The sequence below is a fragment of the Crotalus tigris genome, unplaced genomic scaffold (assembly GCF_016545835.1).
Source record: "Crotalus tigris isolate CLP2741 ecotype Arizona unplaced genomic scaffold, ASM1654583v1 scf7180000020455.750797, whole genome shotgun sequence".
Taxonomy (NCBI): Eukaryota; Metazoa; Chordata; class Lepidosauria; order Squamata; family Viperidae; genus Crotalus; species Crotalus tigris.
Window position 1 is genome coordinate 389,920 of NW_024098029.1, and position 24,331 is coordinate 414,250.

Below are 24,331 nucleotides of genomic sequence, written 5' to 3' on the forward strand. Positions count from 1 at the left end.
GGAAGGAAATACCGAGCGAGCAAGGCAGCAGCCAGCTGACGTTCTCAAGGCTCCTGCAGCACATGGCCTCGGCCAGCCAGCGAGGGCTGCACCGCACTGCCAATCTGCAGCCTGTTCAATTATTCAGCGGCGGATGGGCTCCTGCCTGCCTTACGACAAGGTGACTGAGTAATTTCAGGAAATTTTGCTGGAGAGACAATTCCTGCAGCTCTCCTTCTTTGCCGAGAATCAATGTCTTCCTAGAAAAAAAAAAAGGCCGGGCGCTGAAGCAGTCCACCGGCTTGGCAAAATAGCAAAGCAGCTGTTGGAAACATCAGCAAAGGCCGGGATGTGGTGAGTGGGATGGATGGAAGTTCCTAAGGAGCAGGATGGGGAAGGGGAGACCTTCCAGGCCTCTGAAAGGCACACCAGGAGCTGCATTCCCCAAAAATGGCTAAGACGAGGACAACTAATGCTCGTGTATGCTTTAAGTGCACATTACATTAAATCAGTGGTTCTCAACCTGTGGGTCGGGACCCCATTTGGGGTCAAACAACCATTTCACGGGGGTCGCCAAACAACGCAGTCCGCCATTTTTTCCCCTTTTCCTTAGCGGTGCTACTCCCTTTTATTCTATTGGCTTTTGAAAGCCAATTAGAATAGACTCTGTTGAATAGAGTCTAATTCTATTGGCTTTCAAAAGCCAATAGGAATTGTCCAGGCTGTCTCTGCCCTGCTGAGCCCGCCAAAAGTCCCATTCTGCAAACGGTGCTGCACCAGTTGAGTAGTCCTCGACTTAAGACCGGTTGAGTAGTCCTCGACTTACGACCGGTTGCGGGTTGCGGCATTAAAAAGGTTGAGAACCACTGCATTAAATGCAGAAATGAGTGGGGCTTGCCAGGCAAGATGGCAGCACCGAGATGACCCAGAAAGCGGAGTAAAATCAAAGCTGCTTAGAACTTGGATGGAGTTGGCCTCTGTAACGCCCTGTGTGAATGACCTTGGGAGACAGAAGGAACAGCCACAGACTGAACAACCATCATGGGAAAGGTTATTAGCCTACAGAAGGAGGGAGGGCTTGGGAAGCAGACGGGACCCTTTCTAGTTTTCCAGAGAATAAAAGGAAAAGAGAGGAGAAAATACTTTCAGCCTTGCAAGATCCTATTAATGTAATCTTACAATAAAGGTCAAATTAGCACTCAGAGCTGTGATCTGGAGTCCCTCAAACACCTAGCACCAATCTTCTAAGACTTATTTCCTCTTTTCCTTCTGAGGTGCCTTTTGCGGGACTGTGGTCTAGCCTGCAGGTCCTCCTGTATCCCACGATCATTTGCACACACTGTTACAGCCTCTTTTTTGCTTCCCTTCCATTTTTCCATCTTTGCATTCTACATCCAAAATATTCAAGCTTTAGCTTCATTCTTTGTACTTTCAGCCAGCAGCAAAAAAAAATTTTTCAATAAAAGTGAACTATTTGTCCTTCTTTCATTCAGGGTTTTCTGAACCATTTTCTCCAACACGGTAATTCAGAAGCATCCATCTTTCTTCATTTGGTCCAGAGGCATCAGCTGAGTCCAACAGTCTTGGTAGAACGACATAACGAGCACTGCAACAGAAGCACTGCCCCTTATGTGAGTGCATGCAGCATCATGACACACGCACAAAAAGGAAAGCGCTTGTGTTGTGATGCTTGTTTTGTTACCTGCCCCCCCCCATCCTCTCTGCAAACAAACATGGCTTATTAAAGGTTCAAAATACAACAGGGGAATTCTTACCCCGAGGAACTTCAATAGAGCAACACGAAGAAACAATGTCAAGAAAAATCCGACCACTAATAATTAAGATGCTGTATTGTTCACTTCATTGTTAACTGGCTTTTAAAAAAAAAAAAACAAATCTCTCAAAATTCTAAAGAGGGTTTCATATTACCCAAGACTAGATGTGAATATCTTTGTGAGATCATAAAGGAGATCAACTGTAATTTTTCTTCTTTAGCAAGACCCCAAAGTCAATTTTATTTTTAAAGCAAACTGCAGCCTCAGCTATTAAAAATGGTTTTGGCCGGGGAAGCAACCCGTTTTTTTTGTCAAGGAAGGTATCAATGAATGTTTGCATAATCCCATTGAGGATTATCTTAGCCTAGTGCAGGGGTAGGCAACCTTGGCTCTTTTATGACTCGTGAACATGACAGCTGTGCTGGCTCAGGAATTCTGGGAGTTGAAGTCCACGAATCATAAAAGAGCCAAGGTCGCTTACCCCTGCACTAGTGAAAAGAACAGGCAGATGAGTCTACCGGACAACAAGCAACTTTTAAAGCTCAGGACCATGGACAGTTCTATTGGCCTCAATCGAAGTCTCAAAGTGGAATTTTTTTAATGGCTTGAGCAGAATTCCAATTTCACTAACTTACAAAGTGACAGCATCACACCAACCTTGTTTGGTTCAGGGACAATGCAGAGTTGGGCCAGACTGATACAGGGATGGAAGACCACCAGGAAAATCCTCAACTGCTAAATAGGTCTGACACTCTGGAAGAAGGCCCTGGCAAACCACCTCCATATGGTTGCCAAGAAAACCAGCAAACCTCACTCCCGCCTAGCACTGATGGTATTACCTAGTTGGGTCATGAAATGTCTGCAAGAAAGCCAAGCTCAGAGAGCACCAAGGATCCCACAGTCATTGCTCTCCTCCTCCTCCTCCTCCTCCTGCCTCCCTTGCTCTCTCCGCTTTTACTTCCCTCTCCTCCTCCTCCACTCAGCAACACTGAAGATGTTACCTAGTTGGGTCATGAAACATCTACAAAGAAAACAACCAAGCTTAGAAAGCTATAGTTGAGCCTGGCCCATAAACCACTCCAATCTTTGTCTAAACTAGACTTCTGGTGTGTGGGGCTATAGTGCAAATAACTGATCACACAGCTCTCTTATTGGCAGAGAAAGCTGAGGTTTATTCTCTGCACAGAACCAAGGAAAAACGGCTTTAGCATAGCAGCTCCATTCAGTGATACCGGGTAGATATTTCCTCTTACTCTAAAATAGCCCAGCACTGTCTGTTTTTAGAATAAAATTAATTAGTAACATAATGAACCTAAATAATGCCTGTCAAATTTGCTGGCTGGAACAGAAACAATGCTAGACAGATATATAATTAAAATTGTTTTCCTCCAGCTTGTTACTCTTGGGAAGCGCCATGCAGCTTTTTCAGCATGGCAAAATCCATACGGTTCGCTTTCCTACGAAATAAGAAGGGCAATTAAACCCCCCTGCTTGGTTTAGAACAGGGATGAGAAACAAGAGCGCCTTTCACGACTTGTGGACTTCAACTCCCAGAATTCCTGAGCCAGCCAGTTGAAGTCCACAAGTCATAAAGGGGCCATCATTCCCCACTTCTGATTTGGAAGGATCCCTAGGTCTCTTCCAAAAAATACCATTGGGTACCTGGCTGAGGAATTAATAATAATAATAATAATAATAATAATAATAATAATAATAATAATAATAATGATGATGATGATGATGATGATCATCATCATCATCATCATCATTAAGTTGGAAGGGACCTTGGAGGTCATCTAGTCCAACCCCCTGCTCAGGCAGGAAATCCTATACCATTTCAAACAGACGGCTGTCCAGTCTCTTCTTAAAAACTTCCAGTGTTGGATCATTCGCAGCTTCTGGAGGCAGGTTGTTCCACTGGTTAATTGTTCTAACTGTCAGGAAGTTTCTCCTTAGTTCTAGGTTGCTTCTCTCCTTGATGAGTTTCCATCCGTTGCTTCTTGTCCTGCCTTCAGGCGCTTTGGAGAATAGCTTGACTCCCTCTTCTTTGGGGCGGCCCCTGAGATATTGGAACACTGCTACCATGTCCCCCCCTCGTCCTTCTCTTCGTTAAACTAGACATACCCAATTCCAGCAACCGTTTCTTGTATGTTTTAGCCTCCAGTCCCCTGATCATCTTTGTTGCTCTTCTCTGTACTCTTTCTAGAGTCTCAGCATCTTTTTTACATCGTGATGACCAAAACTGGATGCCGTATTCCAAGTGTGGCCTTACCAAGGTATTGTGAAGTGGTGTTAACACTTCACATGATCTTGATTCTATCCCTCTGTTCATGCAGCCTAGCACTGTGTTGGAGTTGAAGTCCACAGGTCATAAAAAGAGCCAAGTTGAAGAGCTCTGGTATGGACATTTGTTAACTGAGTTTTGCTCCATTTTATGACCTTTCTTGCCACAGTTGTAAAGTGAATTACTGCATTCGTTAAAGTTAATAACATGGTTGTTAAATGAATCTAAAATTGACCCACAGCCAACAAGGTGTGGATCCCTCCAATTGCCAAATCTGTTCTGCCCAGTCTCCAGGGCTGGAGGTGGCACCTCCGTAGCCTGGTTAAATTAAGTCAAAATTCATTGGTTGTGGGTTTTTTTGGATTTGGACTGCAAAAAAGTCTCTGCAAACAGGAGTTTTGAAAGCTTCTTTGCTGGAGCAGTTGTTAAATAAATAAATAAGAAAAGGAGAAACCCCAAGTCCATGGAACACTCTGCAAATTAAGAGCAGCAAAAATAAATAGCAACACCGCTTAAAATGATGGGTTTTCCTCTATCCGTCTGACTGCCAACTGAAGCATTTGGCCCACCAGCTTTCATTCTGGTTTTTTTTTTTTTTTCCCTGTATAACCCTTCCAGGCAGTAAAAATAGATGCACAAATATACTTACTCTGAAATGACACATTCACTGTAGAGCAGGGGATGGGGAACTACAGCCCCTTTATGACTTGTGGACTTCAACTCCCAGAATTCCTGAGCCATGCTGGCTCAGGAATTCTGGGAGTTGAAGTCCACAAGTCATAAGGGGGCTGTAGTTCCCCAGCTCTGCTTTCAAGAGTGGGAGCTGGAGAATGGAGAGAAGGAGGGTGTAGTTTCAAGTCAGAGGACAAGCTTGGTTTGCAGAAGGCCCTGGTTGATCTCCTGGGGCATCTCCAGGTAGATACGATGCACCTCTTCCTCAAGTCCCAGAGTGCTACTGTCAGTCAAGGCCCACCAGCCTTCTGCATCAGATGGACCCCAGGTAAGTTGTTCTAGAAATTCTACCCTCCCCAATTGCAAGCCCATCGAGAGCACTGGGAGGCAGGGACCAGCTCAACTGGAAGACCCACCTTGAGAAAGACCCGGTGCAGAACATGTTTTGACAGAATTTGCACAATCCTCTGAGCTATGCTTTGTTTACGCACAGTTCACTGATTGAAAAACTATTGATTCAGCTCACCCAACGCAGTAATTCATAAATCATAGTTTACGCAGGCAAAACCAGACAAACCACATGATGGCTCAGCACGTTAGATTAAACACCTGAAAAAGATCAGATTAAAGGGAGGCTGTCTCTTCAACAAAGCTAGAACATCCTGAGCAGGGGGTTGGACTAGATGACCTCCAAGGTCCCTTCCAACTTTTTTATTATTATTATTATTATGGATCATCGCACAGTCAGCCAGATGTTCAGACTGGATTTGGCATTTTGTCTACCTATCGAGTCCTTACCCAGGACCTGGGATAGGCAGATGTGGATGTTTGATGGTATTACAGATATCGTCGCAGGATGGAAGCAGTTCCTAATAAGGCCGCCTTTTGCAATTGACTAATAGCGAATTTGTCAATGCCAATGGTGTTCAAGTGGTGCTCCAGTTGTTTTGGGATTGCACCCAAGGAGCCTATCACTATTGGTACTACCCTTGCTTGCTTTTGCCACAGTCTTTCTATTTCTATGTGTAGGTCTTTGTATTTTATCTTCTCCAGTTCTTTCTCTTCTATTCTGCTGTCTCCAGGCACTATTATTATTATTATTATTATTATTATTATTATTATTATTATTATTATCATTATCATTATCATTATCATTATTATCTCCCTTTTCTTAGCTCCTTCAGCTCCTTTAAGTTGTGAGTGCTCCATCACTGAACCCTTTTAAGAAGAAACTGGAGAGCCACTTGTCTTGAGATGTTATAGGGTTTCCTGCCTGAGCAGGGGGTTGGACTAGAAGACCTCCAAGGTCCCTTCCCACTCTGCTAGTCTGTTATAATCTTGGACGAATGGAGGGTGGAGAGTGAAGACCATTAGACCATTGCAAGGAAGAGCATATCCATTCAAGGTTTCCTGACTGGCCACTCACTACAGGATGAGTGAATGCCGGACTAGAAGGACTTGAAACCTGATCTAACTGCACATTTGCCCTCCTCGGCTTTTCCACTGACTTCTGCTCCCCAGAGGCTGAGGATGAGGACCAGAAGAGGAATCTACCTCAAAGGGCCAAGACAATCCTTGGATGAAAGCAGAGCAAAAGAGGAAAGCCACTTTCTCTTCCCCAATCGCCACCTCCATCCTTTTAAATGTTTCTCCCTGGATGCTTTGCCAAGGTTAATACAATGCCAAGAGCAGATCTTGGCTTATTCACTCCGTTCTCTGGGGAGCCAGCTATAATATCTCGTTCAGAAAGACCTTTGGACCGGAGGGATCCGCTCTGTGCCAAAGAACCCATGAGCTTTGAGCTCTTTTTCACCTTCAGGATGTCCCCAGAACCCATCTTCTCCATCTGCCGTCAATTGCCATCAGGAGCCGCTGACAACAAAGCTTATAGCCGGTGCCAGTGGTTGTCAGTAGAATCTGCCAGCTTCACAAAACACAGCAGAACCCATGATGGGAATTTAATACCCACAAATAGGGTTGAAACCCGTGGAATTCTCTCTGGCAGGGTTGCCAGTCCCTCTCTGAAGTCACTGACTGTTCGGGAAGTGAGAAGAATCCGTCCACAGAACAACCAGATGCCAAATGATATTCTACTTCTCTACGTAGATCAGTGGTTCTCAACCTGTGGGTCGGGACCCCATTTGGGGTCGAACAACCATTTCACGGGGGTCGCCAGTCCACCATTTTTTCCCCCTTTTCCTTAGCTGTGCTACTCCCTTTTATTCTATTGGCTTTTGAAAGCCGATAGAATAGACTCTCTTGAACAGAGTCTAATTCTATTGGCTTTCAAAAGCCAATAGGAATTGTCCAGGGCTGTCTCTGCCCTGCTGAGCCCGCCAAAAGTCCCATTCTGCAAACGGTGCTGCACCAGTTGAGTAGTCCTCGACTTACGACCGGTTGGGGGTCACGGCATTAAAAAGGTTGAGAACCACTGACATACTGTACGGTCTGGCAACCCAAAGGAAGACTGCTCCTTTAAGACCTCCTAAATTGGTTTGTTTTCGCTTTAGAACAGTAAGGCAACACTATCTCTGAATGGTAGAGCTGGAAGGGACTTTGGAGGTCTTCTAGTCCAACCCCCTGCTTAAGCAGGAAACTCTATACTATTCCAGATAAGTCTCTTCTTAAAAGCCTCCAGTGATGGAGCACCCACAACTTCTGGAGGCAAGCTTTTTCCATGAATTCATTGTTCTGTCAGGAAATTTCTCCTTAATTTTTAGTTTCCCTCTCTCTCTAGAATTTAGTCTAGAGTTAATCTAGAAGTTCTGTTTCCTGCTGGGCCATATTTTAAATTCACTTTTTCCTTCTGCTAAACAACTGACTAGGAGCTCACTTTTCTGGCTTCGAGGTCTGATCATTTGTAAACGGATAGTCTCGACATACGACACATTTGGGCCCAAAATTTCTGTTGCTAAGCGAGACACATGTTAAGTGAATTTTGCCCCATTTTATGACTTTCTTGCCGTGACGTTTAAGTGAATCATTGCAGTTGTTAAGTTAATAACACGGCTGTTAAGTGCATCTGGTTTTCTCATGGACCTTCGTTGTCCAAGGTTGCAAAAGGGAATCACATGACCACGGGACACTGCAACCGTCATAAGTACATGCCAGTTGCCAAGGGTCTGAATTTTGATCACGTGAGCCTGGGGATGGTGCAACAATTGTAAGTGTAAAAATCGGTCATGTCATTTTTTTTCAGTGCCATCGTAACGTTGGTCACTGAATGAACTGTTGTAAGTTGAGGACTATCTGTGTTAGCTAAGAGTTACTTCCCACCTTTGCTTAAGGGTTTTATGCATCGCTTTTCCTTTCCATTTTTGCCACACCAGCAAGAACCTTCTAGAATAGCTTGGTTGAAGAAAAGGTAACGGGGCCAAAGACTTCCAGGAAGTTCCCATGGATGAAGATGGCCTTCATGGAGTTCCCCTGTTCCTGGTCCAACATCTTAATGGAAACACCACAGTGGCTTTGTACTTATTTGTCTCTTTCTTAGCCAACGGAAGGTCATGATTTTGTTTTATGTCATTTTCCAGCCAATTCTGCTGAACGCTGAATAGCAACCGTTCTGCATCTTCTCCAGACCTTGAAGTAAAGATGTGATGCCCTTCTCTTTGACCAAGTCAAATGTTCAAGATTCCCACAATCATAGACCTTGGGACTAAGCTTTTGTGAGGACAGGGAGGATGTAAGAACCACCTCAGGTCTTACTCTAGAACAGGGGTCTTCAAACCTGGCCCTTTTATGACTTGTGGACTTCAGGTTAAAGTCCACAAGTCTTAAAGCTAACAAGATTGGACACTCCTGCATTAAACCCATCTGCTTTATTCATCTCAAGCGTGAAAAGAACTGAAAGAACAAAGGCCTTTGGGACTTAGGGTAGATTGAACCAGAGCATCAATCCTTCAGGGATGGAGCATTTCACTCAGATCACAAACCACCATTCCCACTGACAGCTCTTCCCTCTCCAACCTCAGAAGCTACCAGGTCCTTCTGGAGAAAGCAACCGGATCTTATGCAACTGAAACAAAAACACCGTGTGATGGTTTTATTTAGCAAAGTGATAAAACGCTGCAGCATCCTCCCTTCCATAGCTACCTGCAACATATCGACCATCTGACCTATCAATATATTGATCATCTTAATATTAAACATCAGGCATCTTCTGCACGGAATACATTTGAAATATTTAGGGGGGGGGGAAACACAGCTAAGTTGCATTTTGTCAAAGACAAACAGAAAGGGGAAAGGGTATTTTGGCAATTTGAAGACGTAGCCTCTTCTGTTTTTTTAAAAAATGAAAAGCTTAAAGAGAAAAGAAGCCAAAAAGTGATAAAATTAGCTCCAGGTGATTCAATGGTGACTTCTGCTGTTCAAAATAAGAGGCGAATTGTTAACTTCATTAAAAACACTTCGAAACTGTTCTACTTTGAGTTGTGTTTAGCACTCAGGGCTGACTCGCCAATTCCAGAAACATCAATGTTTTTAGTTTCGGATCAATCAATCTCTTGTCGTGGGCAAAGCACGCAGAATCCTGTTATGACACACTTACATGGAAAGCCCCCCCCCCCTTTTTATCTGCAGGCTAGCACGGACAGTGGTCCAGTTCAAACACAAAATGCCTTAAAACCTATTCATTTGCTCAGCATCCATTTCCAGAGAATCTCTCCAGCAGAAACATAAACTCGAGTTTTAAGCCACAAAAAAAATAATAATAATAATAAGCAAAGCAAACAGCACAGGTTGAAAAAAATAAACAGTTTAATTGACCTGGATCAATCTGTTATGCAAATCCAACCTATACAGCAAACATACCGAAAATCTAATGTATTTAAAATGCTTTCATGGGGAAAACATGCAAAATTAACAACTGTCCTCTGATTACCTAAGCATTTCCTCTGATGTATTTTTCATTCTGTCTGTGTTTAACTTTTCCCATGTCCCCAAAATACTTGAGTTCTTGTCCTGTTGTGCAACATCCTGCAGAAAACTGGGTTAAGCCCACAAAATGGAGCATGTCAAGCTACGTTGCAAGGCATTTATCAAAGCACTGAACTCACTAACAACTAATTAAAAGCCGATTGAATGAATCACCTGAAAATCAAAGCAAAGGGCAGACTTAAAAGCTACTAACTGCAAAAACAGCACTTCCGACAGCTTTCCCCCCCCCCCAAAAAAGCGACAATCAAATATTTCCAAATTTGAGCCTGAAGGCAGCAGTGTTTTCCTTCTGTTTCATTCTGGAAAAATGATACGTTGCTTCTAAATATAGATGATCCATTCAGATAATATGGAGAAAATCTAGCCTAGATCTATCAAATTCATTTTTAAAGCCATCTTCAACCACAGGCAATTACCACATCTTACGCCAGTGTTTCCCAAACTTGACAATTTTAAGGCATGTGGACTTCAACTCCCAGAATTCCACAGCCAGCGTTGCTGGCTGTGGAATTCTGGGAGTTGAAGTCCTCATGCCTTAAAATTGTCAAGTTTGGGAAACACTGTCTTACGCCAATGAATTGTGTGCGTTAATTAGGAGTTGTATGCAGTTGATTGTGGCTGCGGGTCCTTCCTGAATCTGCTGATGGGTCAGTTTAATTGAGTTCCTCCACAGTGCAGCGTAACTGGGGAAAAGTCTCTTATCTATTTCATCCTCCTGGTTTTCACCCCTATTTTTATCGTCAATATTATCCACTGCCACCGCAATTTGTAGCCGTGGATCATGGCGAAATAAAACACAGAGCCATAATATAAGTCTGCATAAATCACTGCATCATACCTTTGCAGCAAGGCAGAAATGGGTTATCGAACAAGAAACGAATGGTTGATGGATCACACAGCAGAAACATCACTTGTAAAGCTTAATCTAGGTGGTAAGAAAAGGAGGGATACATCTGGTCCTGTTTCATTCATGCCATTCGTCTTTTGATAAAACTTCCCTGCAGCTGTTCTTAAGCTACGATTATTTTTCCTTTCATAGCATACAGTTATAGGAGACAACTACATTAAGTACTGTTTTTCGGGTCACACACAAGATACAGAACAACATATCCTGCTGTACCCTTACACAACATTCATGCAGTGAAACGGAAAAGCAGTAACTGAATAGAATCAAAACATTTCAGTATAGCTTCAATATTAAGACACCGTACATTTGGGGGAGTACCATCCAGTACATCAGGTGTTTTAAAAAAATGCAATAAAGAAATTCTGAGTTACAAGTATACAACCTTATACAGGAAGTCCTTGACTTATGCCCACAATTGAGCTCCAAAATTATGTCGCTAAGGGAGAAATTTGTTAAGTGCGTTTTGCCCCATTGTACAACTTTTCTTACCACAGTTGTTAAGTGAATCATTGCAGTTGTTAAAGTGAGCAACCAGGTTGTTAAGTGAATCTGGCTTCCCCATTGACTTTGCTTGTCAGAAGGTCACCAAAAGGGGATCACGTGACCCCGGAACACTGCAACCGTCATAAATATGAGTCGGTTGCCAAGTGGCTGAATTTTGATCACATGACCGTGGGGATGCTGCAAGGGTCATAAGTGTGAAAAATGATCATAAGTCGTTTTTCTCAATGCCCTTGTAACTTCGAACGATCACTAAATGAACTGTTGTAAGTCAAGGACTACCTGTATACCCAAAACTCAAAGAGAACATCTCAGAATTGCTTCTGCTGCAAAAAAAACCCCCAAAAACTTTATAGTGCTATAAAATGGTCACGCTTTGAAACGATACAAGATCTTGATTGCTTTTGATAGGCATACAGTATACTTTCTTCCTTACCAATGTTTTGATATTCATCAAGGCAAAGGAAGGTTTTGGCAAATGATAATTAGTGAGGCTCATAAGGTCCACCCACAGGCGTATCAAAGGAAGGAATCTACAGGGGATCTGGTTCAGGAGACAGCTCGGCAATGAAATGATCGATAACTGAATTGATGGGACCTGTAGTCCAGCCCTATCTGGAGGACAATAGCGCAGAAAGTTTTGGATGGTGTCTATGTAATTAGCACACAAAATGTGCACAAAACATAATATTGTTATTGTAATGGGTAGGGATTGCTAGTATTTCTGCCCCCCATTGTTTGTGTCACATTCCAAGATACAATAACAAAAAGTAACTAACTTTCCTGCAGAAAAATAAATAAGTCTAAATTGGATTTGTGGATGAAATTTGCATTCAACACGGCTAAAAAACGAAATGGCAAAGCACCCCCTTAAAACACTAGCAAACCGCCCTTTTCAGGTGCAACGAAAATTGGCTGCTGTTAGTGCAAAGGACCAGCAATGCAACTTTGACAAAGGTGAACAGGAAATGGGCACACGCAAACCTGCTCAAACACAAAGGACGTCTTAACAGACTCAGATCACACCGGGTTTGTCCCAAGCATTTCATTCTTAAGAGAACTCTGGTAAAATCCTGTCCATCTTTTCTTTCAACAGCTTCCATAGATCTGGCTATGTTGGACAGCTACAGCCAATCCAGTGTTATGTAAAGTGGTTTCTTTACCAGATCCAAATCATGCTTAAACCGTGGAATATAGGTTTCCAGGCTAACACACGCATCTAGCCAGGTGAAAATATACCGGGGAAAAAAAAAGATAGAGAAGGATTTTAAAGTCTGTGTCCTAAAGAAAGGCCTATTTTTTCCCTCTCTCTGCTCCTATCAAATAATCCGTAAGCATCCAGCTTGAAGAGCTGTTTAGTGGAGCACAAGAACGCAGCACAGTCCAAGAAGCAGCTAAGGGCAGGCTTGATCAAATGCTTTTCCTAGCATCTCAAAGAATTGGAGAGACTTTTCTCTTGCATGCAAATGAGCAGGAGCAGTTCCTGGACCGGTTACATCAGAGGTGTGCGGTTCAGAGGGGGGGGGGGCTTGCTTAGGTCCATACCGGGTGCATCGGTAAGTAAATCAATGATGGGGATACCAGGGCAGCAAAATGTATTTGGTTGAATACTTAATTAATTAAGTCAAGAATGAGCATTGTTCCCCACTGGAAAAGCTACTCCCAGGTCCCTTCTGGGTTTTGTTTTGGTTGTTTGTTTGTTTTTGCTTCCAAAGACTAACATGAATCTCCCACCTTCTCTCTCCCTGTGCATTTGACCGTTTCCCTGTCTGTCCAATTAAAAAAGGAGAGTTGTAGAATTTGAAGGCGCTCTAAGCCCACTCCCTGGAGAATGCTTGTGGCCTTGGACCTTCAACTCCACATCCCTCATTTAAATGAGCATCTAGATCAGGGGGAAGGCAACCTTGGCTCTTTTATAACTCATGGACTTCAACTCCCAGAATTCATAAAAGAGCCAAGGTTGCCTACCCCTGATCTAGAGAAACCCCGTCCTTGCTCTGATACGGAAGCAGTTCTGGATATGTTTTTTCTCTCTCTCTCTCTCTGTCTCTGTCCTTTCTGGTGGTGCTAGAGATTACATCCCAAACCACCAAGTTACACTCGGGAGAAAACTTCCATCATCCCCTCCAAAAAAAAAAAAAAACGTCCTCCCCCACCCCACCCCACCTATAGCTCACCTCACCTGACCTCGGGAGACTGCATTACAAACCTGAACCTCAGAAGGAGATTTAGGCATTCTAGAGAAAGATGGCTAACTTCTTCATCTGGGGGGGGGGTGGCTCTGCGTCCTCCCCCTTGGCTAGCAGGTGTGGGACCGTCCAGAGCCAAGCAAACTGCAAGGAAAGCTAGGAGCCCAAAACCTCCCAAAGGGCAAGGATGGCAAGCCCTTTCTCCCTAAGTGGAACCTCCAGCTAAGGGTACAGTCTACCTCCAATCACAGCTACTGGCTGGAAGTCATCCGTGATGGCCTTGCACCTTCCCAGAGGCCTCCAGGAGCCTCCAGGAGACCCATGAATGAAACAGACCTCCAGGGCTATTTTCCACACAACCCCCCCCCCCAACCCAACCGCCAGTCGCACTACAAAGGCCATCAGCCCCAGCCCGGGCAACGCTTTCCTCCAGGGCAGGCAGGAGCCACCCAGGCTTGGGAAGAGCCCCAAGTCGCGCGCTGGAGGAGACCCCAGGGAGGGCTCCCGACTGGACAGCTCCCTTCCAACAAGCCGGCCCTTCACAAGCCCGGGCTCCCCCGGCGGGCCACCACTCCCGGCCACGAGCCCCGGGGGAGCCCGCTCCTTCCCGCGGCCGGGCCCCGCAGCCGAGCCAAGGGCGCCGCAGAGCCCGGACCGGCGCCGGGACCGAGCTCGCAGCGCGCAGGCGGGAGGAGTCGGAGGAGGGCTCAGCCGCGGCGGCGGCGGCGCCACCCAGGCGCGACCCCAAGCCGGGCGGGCGCTCGCCACGTGTCCCCGGGCGGGCTCACCTTCTTCTTGCGGTCCCGCGAGCGGTTGCGGCGCTTGCGGCTGGTCTCCTCCTTCTCCTTCTGCTCCTGCAGGGCCTGCGCCTCGATGTCCTTGATCTTCTTCAGCTGCTTGGCCGCCTGAGCCATGGCGCGCGCGGGAGGCGCCGCTGCAGTCCAGACGCCCCGCGCCGGGCAGCCGCCGCCGCCACCTCCTCCGCCGCCGCCGGGCGCGCGGACCGGGAGCTGCGGGCCGGGCTAGAAGCGCGGCGGGCGGGGCTGAGCGCGGTGCTGCTGGTGGTGGTGGCGGCGCGGCCGCGGGAGGGCGCCCAGCATGGCCCGCCGGCCCTGCCTTCCCTTCCCCTCCGCCTCCTCCGCCGGGGAGCCGCTTGCAACCTGCGCAGCGCCAGCCAAAGGAGCCGGGCGGGCGGGCGGGCAGGGCGCCTCTGCTGCAGTGGCTCTGCTGCTGCTGCCGCCGCGCGTCTCCCCAGCTCGGGAGGTGCCGCGCGGGCGCGAGCCGGGCAACGGCGGCGGCGGCGGCGACCCGGAGCGGTGCAGGGCGGGGGGGGGGATCCGAACCGATGCAGCTGCGGTTCTGCCGAGCGGATGCCTCCCCCCTCCCCTCCCCGCCTCTTTTGCTCCCGGCCGCTGGCAGCGCCTGCCTGCCCCCCCCCCTCCCTCCGCCGTCGCCCCGGCTCTGCTGGCAGCCCAGGAGGAGGAGGAGGAGGAGGGAGCCGAGTGGGGCTTGAAGGCGTTGGGTGGGAATCCAGCGCCTCGGGTCGCTTCCGCAGGGGGGAGGCAAAGCAGGGGAAAGCGAGGAAGGGGAGAAAGCAAGCCTCTGGGCATGGGCAGAGAATGGGCTTTGCCCTGCCCGGGTTTGGAGGTTCGGGAAAGGAGCTGCGCCCGTGTAAAAAAAAAAAAAAAAAAAGCAAAAGCGAGGTTGGGACCCCGCGAAGGTGCCCCGCTCTTGCAAAGCGCCCCGTTCGTTTTCTTGGATGTCCAGTTGCAAAAGAAAGGTCTTTTTTTTTTTTTCCATTTGCCTGGCCACCTTTCAAAACTTAAAATATCGGTTGCAATTCTAGCCCTCCCCCGCGGGTGGTTTGGTCCTGGCGGGTGGCCCGAGGGGGGTTTTCAGCTGCAGTAAGAATTGTTTGGGGGGCAGCTGCATTGACTCTCGTCCGGGATCTGGAAAGTGGCGCCCCCCGGCAGAATCCAAAACGATTTGTGCCGTCTCAAAGCGCAAATTCTGGAAGGTTGGGCAAGAAGCTGCGCTGGTGCAATACAGCAACCAGGGTTATTCAAGGCTGGGATGCCGGTTCAAAAGCAGCGGAGTCAATCCGATGTAAAAAAAGATGTTGAGACTCTAGAAAGAGTACAGAGAAGAGCAACAAAGAGGATTAGAGGTCTGAAGGCTAAAACATATAAGGAACAGTTGCTGGAATTGGGTATATCTAGTTTAATGAAGAGAAGGACGAGGGGGGACATGATAGCAGCCTTTCAGTATCTCAGGGGCTGCCCCAAAGAAGAGAAAGTCAAGCTGTTCTCCAAAGCACCTGAGGGCAGGACAAGAAGCAACGGATGGAAACTGATCAAGGAGAGAAGCAACCTAGAACTAAGGAGAAACTTCCTGACAGTGAGAACAATTAACCAATGGAACAACCTGCCTCCAGAAGTGGTGAATGGTCCAACAGTGGAAATTTTTTAGAAGAGACTGGACAGCCATTTGTCCAAAATCTTCCTGTGCCCAGAACAGTTTCTCAGAAGTAGCTGTTGGAATTGCAGTCCCCACCACATCTGTAACCCCCCCCGAAGGAATTGCATGTGGGTTTCTGTTTTGTACATTGAAGGCACATAGCCATTGAATGTCCAGCAAAAAATAAAACAAAAAACAAAAAAAATTCAGGGGTTGGATGGCATCTAACGAATCTGACTCAAAGACAGAAGCTTTCGTGAGCTGCAGTTTAGGGCATCAGAGGCACAGAGTGGCTAGACCGGTGTAGGGTCGAAATAGGGGCCAGGTGGTGGGGAGAAGGTGGGGGAATGTCCAGTGTAAGTAATCCTGAGGAACTTGGGACATTGTAAGACAAGCGTGCTCCAGTTTTCAGAAGTGGAAACTTCCCACTGCTGGAGACCATTCAAAGGAGTCTGAATCAATGCAAGGGCAGGAGAGCCTCATGATAGGTTTGCAGATTGCACTAAGTATTGTTTTGTTCGAGCAGAATAGGCCCAACAGTCAGCCTCACGCAACACGCTAAGCCTCCAACAAGGATAGTTTACAAACCCCTAGTCGTTAAGCTGCAAGAGGATTGGCTTGATTTTGTGTGCCTCCAGCATGGGTGCGTGCCTAGGTGTCTTCTGTAGATTTAAATAGCCCTAGGCTGGGAATCGCACAAGCCAATTCAGATAAATCCACCACATGTCGGGGAGTTTTCATTGGCTTTGCCTGTGTGCTTTGCAAAAATGGGACAAAGGCTTAAAATGGAGGGCAAACTTCTATTAATACCGATAGAGGAGAACAATTTGCAGCTCAGGGTTGACATGAGGGGTCCTTGGTGCTCTCTGAGCTTGGCTGTTTTCTTGCTGATGTTTCATGACCCAAACTAGGTAACATCATCACTGCTAGAAGGGAGTGGGGTTTCAGAAGAGGAGGAGGAGGTCTGTGGGGTCCTTGGTACTCTCTGAGCTTGTTTTCTTGCCAATGTTTCATTACCAAACTTGGCAACATCATCAGTGCTAGAAGGGAGTGGGGTTTACAAGGGGGGAGTGTTGGAGTTCTTGGTGCTTTCTGAGCTTGGTTGTTTTCTTGCAGATATACCAATAGAGGAGAATTTTTGTAGCCCTACCAGCACTGATGATGTTATCTAGTTTGGTAATGAAACGCCTGCCAGAAAATAACCAAGCTCGGAGAGCACCAAGGGCCCTTCACTTCTGTTCTTGATGTGGAAAAGAAGGGGATCCTTGAATTCTCCACCAAAACATGCTGGTTCCACATGATTGACATGTAATGCTTCATTTTGTTGATCACAAAATCTGGCCTGCGGTGCTGCTCCAGGGCCTTTAGAGAGAAGGGGGAAGGCAGGTCTCGGATCTTCCGCCATTGTCGCCTCTCAACCATTCTTATTTTTGCCAGCCTTTGCTCCCTACTCCCCGTTTGTAAATCAGTTTTAGTGTGTGCAAAAGCAGGTATAGCTGAATTTGTTCATTTAGACTGAAATGAGCCCCATTTAGACAGACTTGGAGTTGGTTCTTTTTAAAGAATCTGCTCAAGTTTAACGAGTATGTAAGAAGGAAACAGCAAGGAACTAGACCAGGGGTAGGCAACCTTGGCTCTTCTATGACTCGTGGACTTCAACTCCCAGAATTCCTGAGCCAGAATGGGGGAACTATGGCCCCTTCATGACTTGCGGACTTCAACTCCCAGAATTCCTGAGCCAGCCATGCTGAGGGGGACAGGGAGAGGTTTCCAAGCTGAGCCAAGCTGGCTCAGGAATTCTGGGAGTTGAAGTCCACGAGTCATAAAAGGGCCAAGGTTGCCTACCCCTGATATAACTCAACAAGAGCTACACCCAAACTTGGTTCCACCTTCCCATGTTAAGGATAATCACCCAAAGGTTGGCCACCCTCACTTTTACCCATGGTTGTTAACACTACAGTTAAGTTGGAGTCACTGAGGACGCAACCCCCAACTCAAAACGGACAGGGTGGAATAGAACAGAAAGCCAAACCATGTTAGGTTTTACTGCAAACCCGGCAGAGTTGCCAGTCAGTCCCTGGACAGCTCCAAAGGACTGAGGAGAAATTCTTTAAATTCCCAGGCCAAAAATGCTCTTTTCCCCATTATCAGCCCTTGTGTTGAGGAAGCCTTGCAAAGAGGTAGGTTTGGTGCATTGGGCTGCATTCAAACATACAATTGTGTGGTGCTTCTCTACAGGAGCACATCAGTGTATCTGCAAAGTGAAGCAGAAATTGGCGCCATCACCCAATTTCAATGGACGAGTAGTAATTTACAATATGTAATATTTAATTCCAGGTTGAACCAAAGAGTTACTTGATACTCTCAGAGCTTGGTTTCGGCTTGCAGATGTTTCATGATCCGACTCAGTAATGCTAACAGTGTGAGTCAAAATAAATAACAAAATGGATTTATTTTTGTGGAGTTTTCAGACTTCTATAGCTGCCCAGCTCGCAAAGCAAGCAACTCTAGGCAGCATAAATAAAGTTAAAACAAAAAACACAACTGATTTGTTGCACGTTCAGCCAGATGTTTAGACTGGATTTGGCATTTTTATCCACCTAGCGAGTCCTTCCCAAGGACCTGGGATAGGCAGATGTTGATGCTTGAATGGTGTTAAAGGTTTCACTGCAGGATGGAAGCTGTACTAAGTAAAGCTGCCTTTTGCAATGGACTGATTTTGTCAATGCCGATGGCGTTCAAGGGGTGCTCCAGTTGTTTAGGGATTGCACCCAAGACACTGACTACTCTTGGTACTGCCTTTGCTTTCTTTTGCCACAGTCATTCTATTTCTATTTGCAGTCTTTCCAGGTCTTTGTATTTTGTTAGCTTCTCCAGTTTTTTTTCTCTCTTCCACTATTATTATTAATGCTCCATCACAGGCAAGAAGGAAAGGGAAGTCTTCCCAGTGGGGTGGGGGCATCAGAGCAGAGGAAATTCAGAGCTCTGGTTCAAATCCTTGCTTGGGAGCCAGCTCAGCAATTGTATCAGTCAAAATCAGGCTAGTGACAAATGTTGTAAACATTTTTGGCGTGTTGAATCAATAGATATGCATCACTGGAGGTTGTTTTGGGCTGCCAAAAATTGATTTTGCTAGTGAGAAACCACTTAGTAGCAAAAAAATTAATGTACAATATGTTTCTTAAAGAATAAACCCCAAACTGAAACCCTATTCTTCCTTGACATCTTTTTCATTAGAATGCAGAAGTCCACTAAGCTGCTGATCTAAGGGATTCTGGGGTTGTTGTTTTTTTAAAGAATTGAAGTAATATTGGAAACACATTTGACCTCCACTTGACATTGGAAGCTCACTTGACTTCGAGGGCACAGAACCTATGGCATCTCCCTGTAGAATATTCTAATTTATTTTTGTTTCTGCATTATCTGCTTGTGTTTGCACTGGGAAAGGTAAACTCGGAGTATTGTTAACAAAAAGCAATGGCTTGTTTGTCAATTGAATATTTCTATCTATCAAGTACAATTTTATTTGAAGTCTAACGAATTGTTGAAAAAGAAACTTGTTCATTGGCTGGTTATGTAAAAGACAGTGAAGAACAATACTGATGCAAGTTAAAAAAAACTGGAGCTTATTGATGGTACAGGAAGCAAAATATGAATATTGAAACGTAATAAAAAAGGAGCAGAGTACTAGCAAAGGAAAGCATTACAAGGTCAATTTCTACAAAAGATTGGGGGGAACTGGATAAGGATAAAACCTGGCAATGGCTAAAAGTAGATTATTATTTTTTTTTAAAAAAAAAACTAAAGACTTAATAGGGGCTACACAAGAGCAAGCTATTCAAACTAATGCAATCAAAGCCAGAACTGAAAAATCACATTTTACACAAATTCAGATTGTGCATAGAAACAGAAGATCATATATTCAGCTCATATTCAGATCACACAAACTGATTTTTGTAAACAATGACATAACACAGCCGGCAAAATCATCCACTGGAGCATCTATAAAAATTATGTGCCGTGAAAGAAAAATTGATGGGGACATGCAGTTGAAAAAGTAGTTGAAAATGAGCAGGTTAAAATATTGTGGGATTTTTAAATACAAACTAAAAAAAAAATCTGGGCACATCACACCAGATATAACTTGTGGTTGAAAGAAGAAAATGTAGATAATTAATATGATCCCAGGAGATAGAATAGAAAACAAGGAATTGAAGACAATCACAAAGTATCAAGATCTGAAAATCAAAATTTTCACAAAGACGATCACATAGAATAGAATAGAGCTGGAAGGGACCATGGAGGTCTTCTAGTCCAGCCCCCTGCTCAAGCAGGAGAACCTATACCATCTCAGACAAGTGACTGTCCAGTCTCTTCTTAAAAATCTCCAGTGATGGAGCACCCACGATTTCTGGTGGCAAGCTGTTCCACTGGTTGATGGTCCTCACTGTCAGGAAGTTTCTCTTTAATTCCAGGTTGCTTCCCTCTTCGATCAGTTTCCAACATAAACCGACCTTCTCCGTGATTATCAGCATTCCAGGTGCCATGCCAAAAAGCCTTGCCTGCACTTAGAAAATTCGCGTATTGACCAAATTTCCACCTGCCAATTACAAAAGGCACCACTGCTTGGATCCATCAATATACTATGCTGACATCATTGCAGCACCCCAGATTCTTGTGAAGAATCCATGTTTAGGAAAGCCAACACCAACTAAAGAAAGGGCAGCTGTGATTTCACATTGTTGTCTATATAAAAATGATTTATGTGCTGCCTGACTCCCAATGTTGGAGGCGGAGAAATATGGCTGGGAATTTCATCAGAGAGAAAAAATAATAATTTCTCTGACAATTGTACAGATGGTGGAGCGGTCCTTACCGTGAGAATCATCGTACTCTTTTGCAAAGGTTCCTGGGAATAATTGAGAATCTGGGAAGCCAGAATGGCTGTGGCCGTCAGAGAAAAGACTAGCAGAGTCACAATCAGGGGTGGGCAACTAGGCCCCCCCTTTAGACCTGTGGACTCCAACTCCCAGAATTCCTGAGCCAGCATGAAGTCCACAGGTCTAAAGGGGCATAGTTGCCCACCCTGATCAAGATCCTCAGATATACGCAAGGCTTCCTCAACCTAAACTTCTGCAAGAGTCCCGGAGTGCACCCAAGACAATTTCAGCAAAATCTCTTTTTCTTTTTGTTTTTCCAAAAAAAGAGGAAAGCTGATTCTTCTTCACCAAATGGAATGAGAACTGCTAGCTAGGAGGAAAGGATAGAAATGATTTGTTCATGAAAAACAGTTGCAGAAGACTTGCCTTATGGCAATTATATTCGAAAAGAAGACTCACCCAGATTGATCTTTAACCCGACTTCCATGCCAGCTTGCAAGTCAACATCTGCACATTGAGACTTGTTCCTCCTGCACCAGCCCCTGGAGCTATAGCCGATAACTCCCAAATCTTGCCCCACCCAAGGAAGTAAACTAGTCTGGCTCCTGTTTGCTCACTTTAAGAATTGGTTCTGTTTTGGAGAAAGTGTTTTTTCCTTTTAGATGGGAGTAATCCAGCTTGGCAGAGAAAAACCAACTATTATTCTATGTTCCATGGATAGTTTATCGTTCAGTATAACGTGAAAAGTCAACCATTACCTTAGAAAGTTGCATGAAATCAGACTGGCCTATCAAGCCATCCTACAGTAACGTTTTATGGGAACACAACACTTGTGGTTTGTTAAGGTGGTTTGGGGTTTAATGTATGGTATGAAGCCAGACTTGGATGTGACAAAGCTAAGGGGAGCTATGGTTTTTCCAATCACTTGCTACTTGAAATTTTTTTTTTTAAACAATGGAAAAGGCAAGGCTTGAACCAAGATCTTAGGCTTGTACAGCAAAGGGTTTCCCTCACAACCACATTTTATCTGTTAATTGGGAGTATTGAATAGTTGGGAAAGGGCTTCAAGCAGGAAGATTCCCTGCGGGAAGATAGAAAAGCCACATACACACCTAGGGCTATTTGAATGTTTCTTAAGCACACTGTCCTCCTGACACTCTTGAGTGCATTAAGTTAATAACGAAAATGTGTCCCTGAAGAAAAAGCACGATATAGAGCAATTAATGATGTCCTTCGTCCTTCTTTTATAACATGCAAGTTGGACTTTGGGGGGGGGGGGAGAGAATTGTTGCCACAGAAACAACTGAGGCAGAGTCGTAAGTCTAACTTTTAATTCCCTATTAAGGATTCAGGGGTAATTGAAAGGGGGCGAAAAAGTGAAGATGGCAGCCATCCCCATGGGACCGAAGTTCCATTTATTTATGTGTTGCAGCTCAGGTAAAAAAGGAGCAGGAAGTTGATGGCATGGTCAGATTCCCCATCTTTCTTTCTTTCTTTCTCTTTCTTTCCTTCCTTCCTTCCTTCCTTCCTTCCTTCCTTCCTTCCTTCCTTCCTTCCTTCCTTCCTTCTTTCCTTCCTTCCTTTCTTTCCTTCTTTTCTTCCTTCTTTCTCTTTCTTTTTCTTTCTTTCCTTCCTTCCTTCCATCCTTTCTTTCTTTCCTTCTTTCTCTTTCCTTTCTTCCTTCTTTCTTTCTTTTTTCTTTTTTCTTTCTTTCTTTCCTTCCTTCCTTCCTTTTTCTTTCCTTCTTTCCTTCTTTCTCTTTCTTTTTCTTTCTTTCTTTCCTTCATTCCTTCCATCCTTTCTTTCTTTCTTTCTTTTGTAATCTCTTCCCTGCAAGCACCCATACACGGATCAAATATGGCCCTTCTTTAAATTTTAATACCTGGATGAAGTGTGCAAACAGAGAATAGGACGAAAGTTAGGAACAGGCTGGTGCAAATATACAAATGTACACAGAGTCAAACAACAGGGAATAAAGATGTATTTTTCTGTCACTTTTCACCCAAGAATTACAGAGGAGGAAGCAAGAAAATGGAGGAGGCGGGGATGGTGGTGGAATTAAGCATGCTTACAGAAAATGCAGCTGCCAGACTGAATTATCCAAATGTTTACATAGCTGCCATCTGCAGACTAGCCTTCTCCACCCAGGGGGCTGCAGAGATGCCGGACTACGATTCCCAGACCTCCCGGGAGCAGGGAATGACGAGGTAAAAGGTAGCAGAGCCGTGCAGAAATGCTGTGTGCGAGGCATTGCTTCCCCCTCGCGCTTCCTCTGCAGCTGTGCAAGGAGCGCCGGGGCAGCTCCAGAGTCAAGATTGTCGTGCAGAAGGAAATTCTGTAGGAAAATGGAAACGGGGCGTCCGTGGCTAAAATTCCTGCAGGGAACACGCAGGAGGCATCCTTTTGGACTTTTAAGCGCCATGCTGGGCTGGGGAAAATGGGCACCGGAATCCATCCCCACCTCTTCTGGGAGGCTGAAGTGGCGTTTCCCCCCCTTTATCTGGTGCTTCCAGGTTTTCACCGGTGGCTGACGATTCAGACGTGCTTGCACGCGCCCCTTGTTTCGTAACTCGAGATGAGAAGCGTCAACTCGTCCTGCCGGATTGGAACTCCCAAGAGGTGTGACGGAGAAGGCGTAATTTTCATGGTCCAGCTTACAAAAAAATAAAGGCTTTGAAGACGAGGGGTTTCTTTATTTATTCAATTTATTTCTACACATCCGTTGGGAAGCGGCTCTAAAAATAAGTTCTAAATCGGTTTTGAATAAAGGTTGTGCGTGGAGGGGGAATGAATGATCTATGAAAGGAAAAACTGAGACCTGGCAGATAACTTTCCTCCATGCATCTTCTGGCCCCATACGTCTGTTAAGTGAGTTTGCCCCATGTTGTGATGAGTTTTTGCCAGTTCTTAAATGAATCATCGCATTTGATAAGTCAGTAACCCGGTTGCTCCGTGAAGCTGGCTTCCCCATTGACTTTGTCAGGTCGCCAAAGGGGACCGCATGACACTGCGACCATCATAAATATGAACCCTAACCCTAAGTGGAATTTTCCTCCAATGGGATTTTCCCATGTATTTTACCAGGAAACGTAGATAGGGCAGCCTAGAAAAGTAACTGCCCTACTAACCATACCCAAGCACTGCGAGTTTGTTGGCGACGTCCATTTTGCTCTAGGAGTTCATGGTGACCTAACCCTAACCCTAAGTGGAATTTTCCTCCAATGGGATTTTCCCATGTATTTTACCAGGAAACGTAGATAGGGCAGGCTAGAAAAGTCAGTGCCCTCCTAACCATACCCAAGCACTCCAAATTTGTTGGTGACGTCCATTTTGCTCTAGGAGTTCATGGTGACCTAACCCTAACCCTAAGTGGAATTTTCCTCCAATGGGATTTTCCCATGTATTTTACCAGGAAACGTAGATAGGGCAGGCTAGAAAAGTCAGTGCCCTCCTAACCATACCCAAGCACTGTTGCCATTTTGCTCTAGTTTTCATGGTGACCTAACCCTAACCCTAAGTGGAATTTTCCTCCAATGGGATTTTCCCATGTATTTTACCAGGAAACATAGATAGGGCAGTAGAAAAGTCTGCCCTCCTAGGACTCCGTTTGTTGGCGATGTCCATTTTGCTCTATGACCCTAACCCTAAGTGGAATTTTCCTCCAATGGGATTTTCCCATGTATTTTACCAGGAAACGTAGATAGGGCAGGCTAGAAAAGTAACTGCCCTCCTAACCATACCCAAGCACT

The 24,331-nt window shown here is 45.3% G+C and overlaps 1 protein-coding gene across 6 annotated transcripts in view; it reads right to left on the reverse strand.

The window, feature by feature from the left end:
* Window positions 1-14,226, reverse strand: part of ANK1 (ankyrin 1) — an 89,150-nt gene extending 74,924 nt beyond the window's left edge. For 3 of the 6 annotated variants that reach the window (XM_039366898.1, XM_039366900.1, XM_039366897.1), the window contains exon 1: window positions 14,034-14,225. In XM_039366898.1, the coding sequence (XP_039222832.1) occupies window positions 14,034-14,159 (126 nt within the window). In that variant the 5' untranslated portion in view covers window positions 14,160-14,225. Of the gene's footprint in view, window positions 1-14,033 lie in introns of all 6 variants that reach the window. The other 3 variants (XM_039366899.1, XM_039366901.1, XM_039366906.1) reach the window with 3 other exon arrangements.
* Window positions 14,227-24,331: the final 10,105 nt, after the last annotated feature.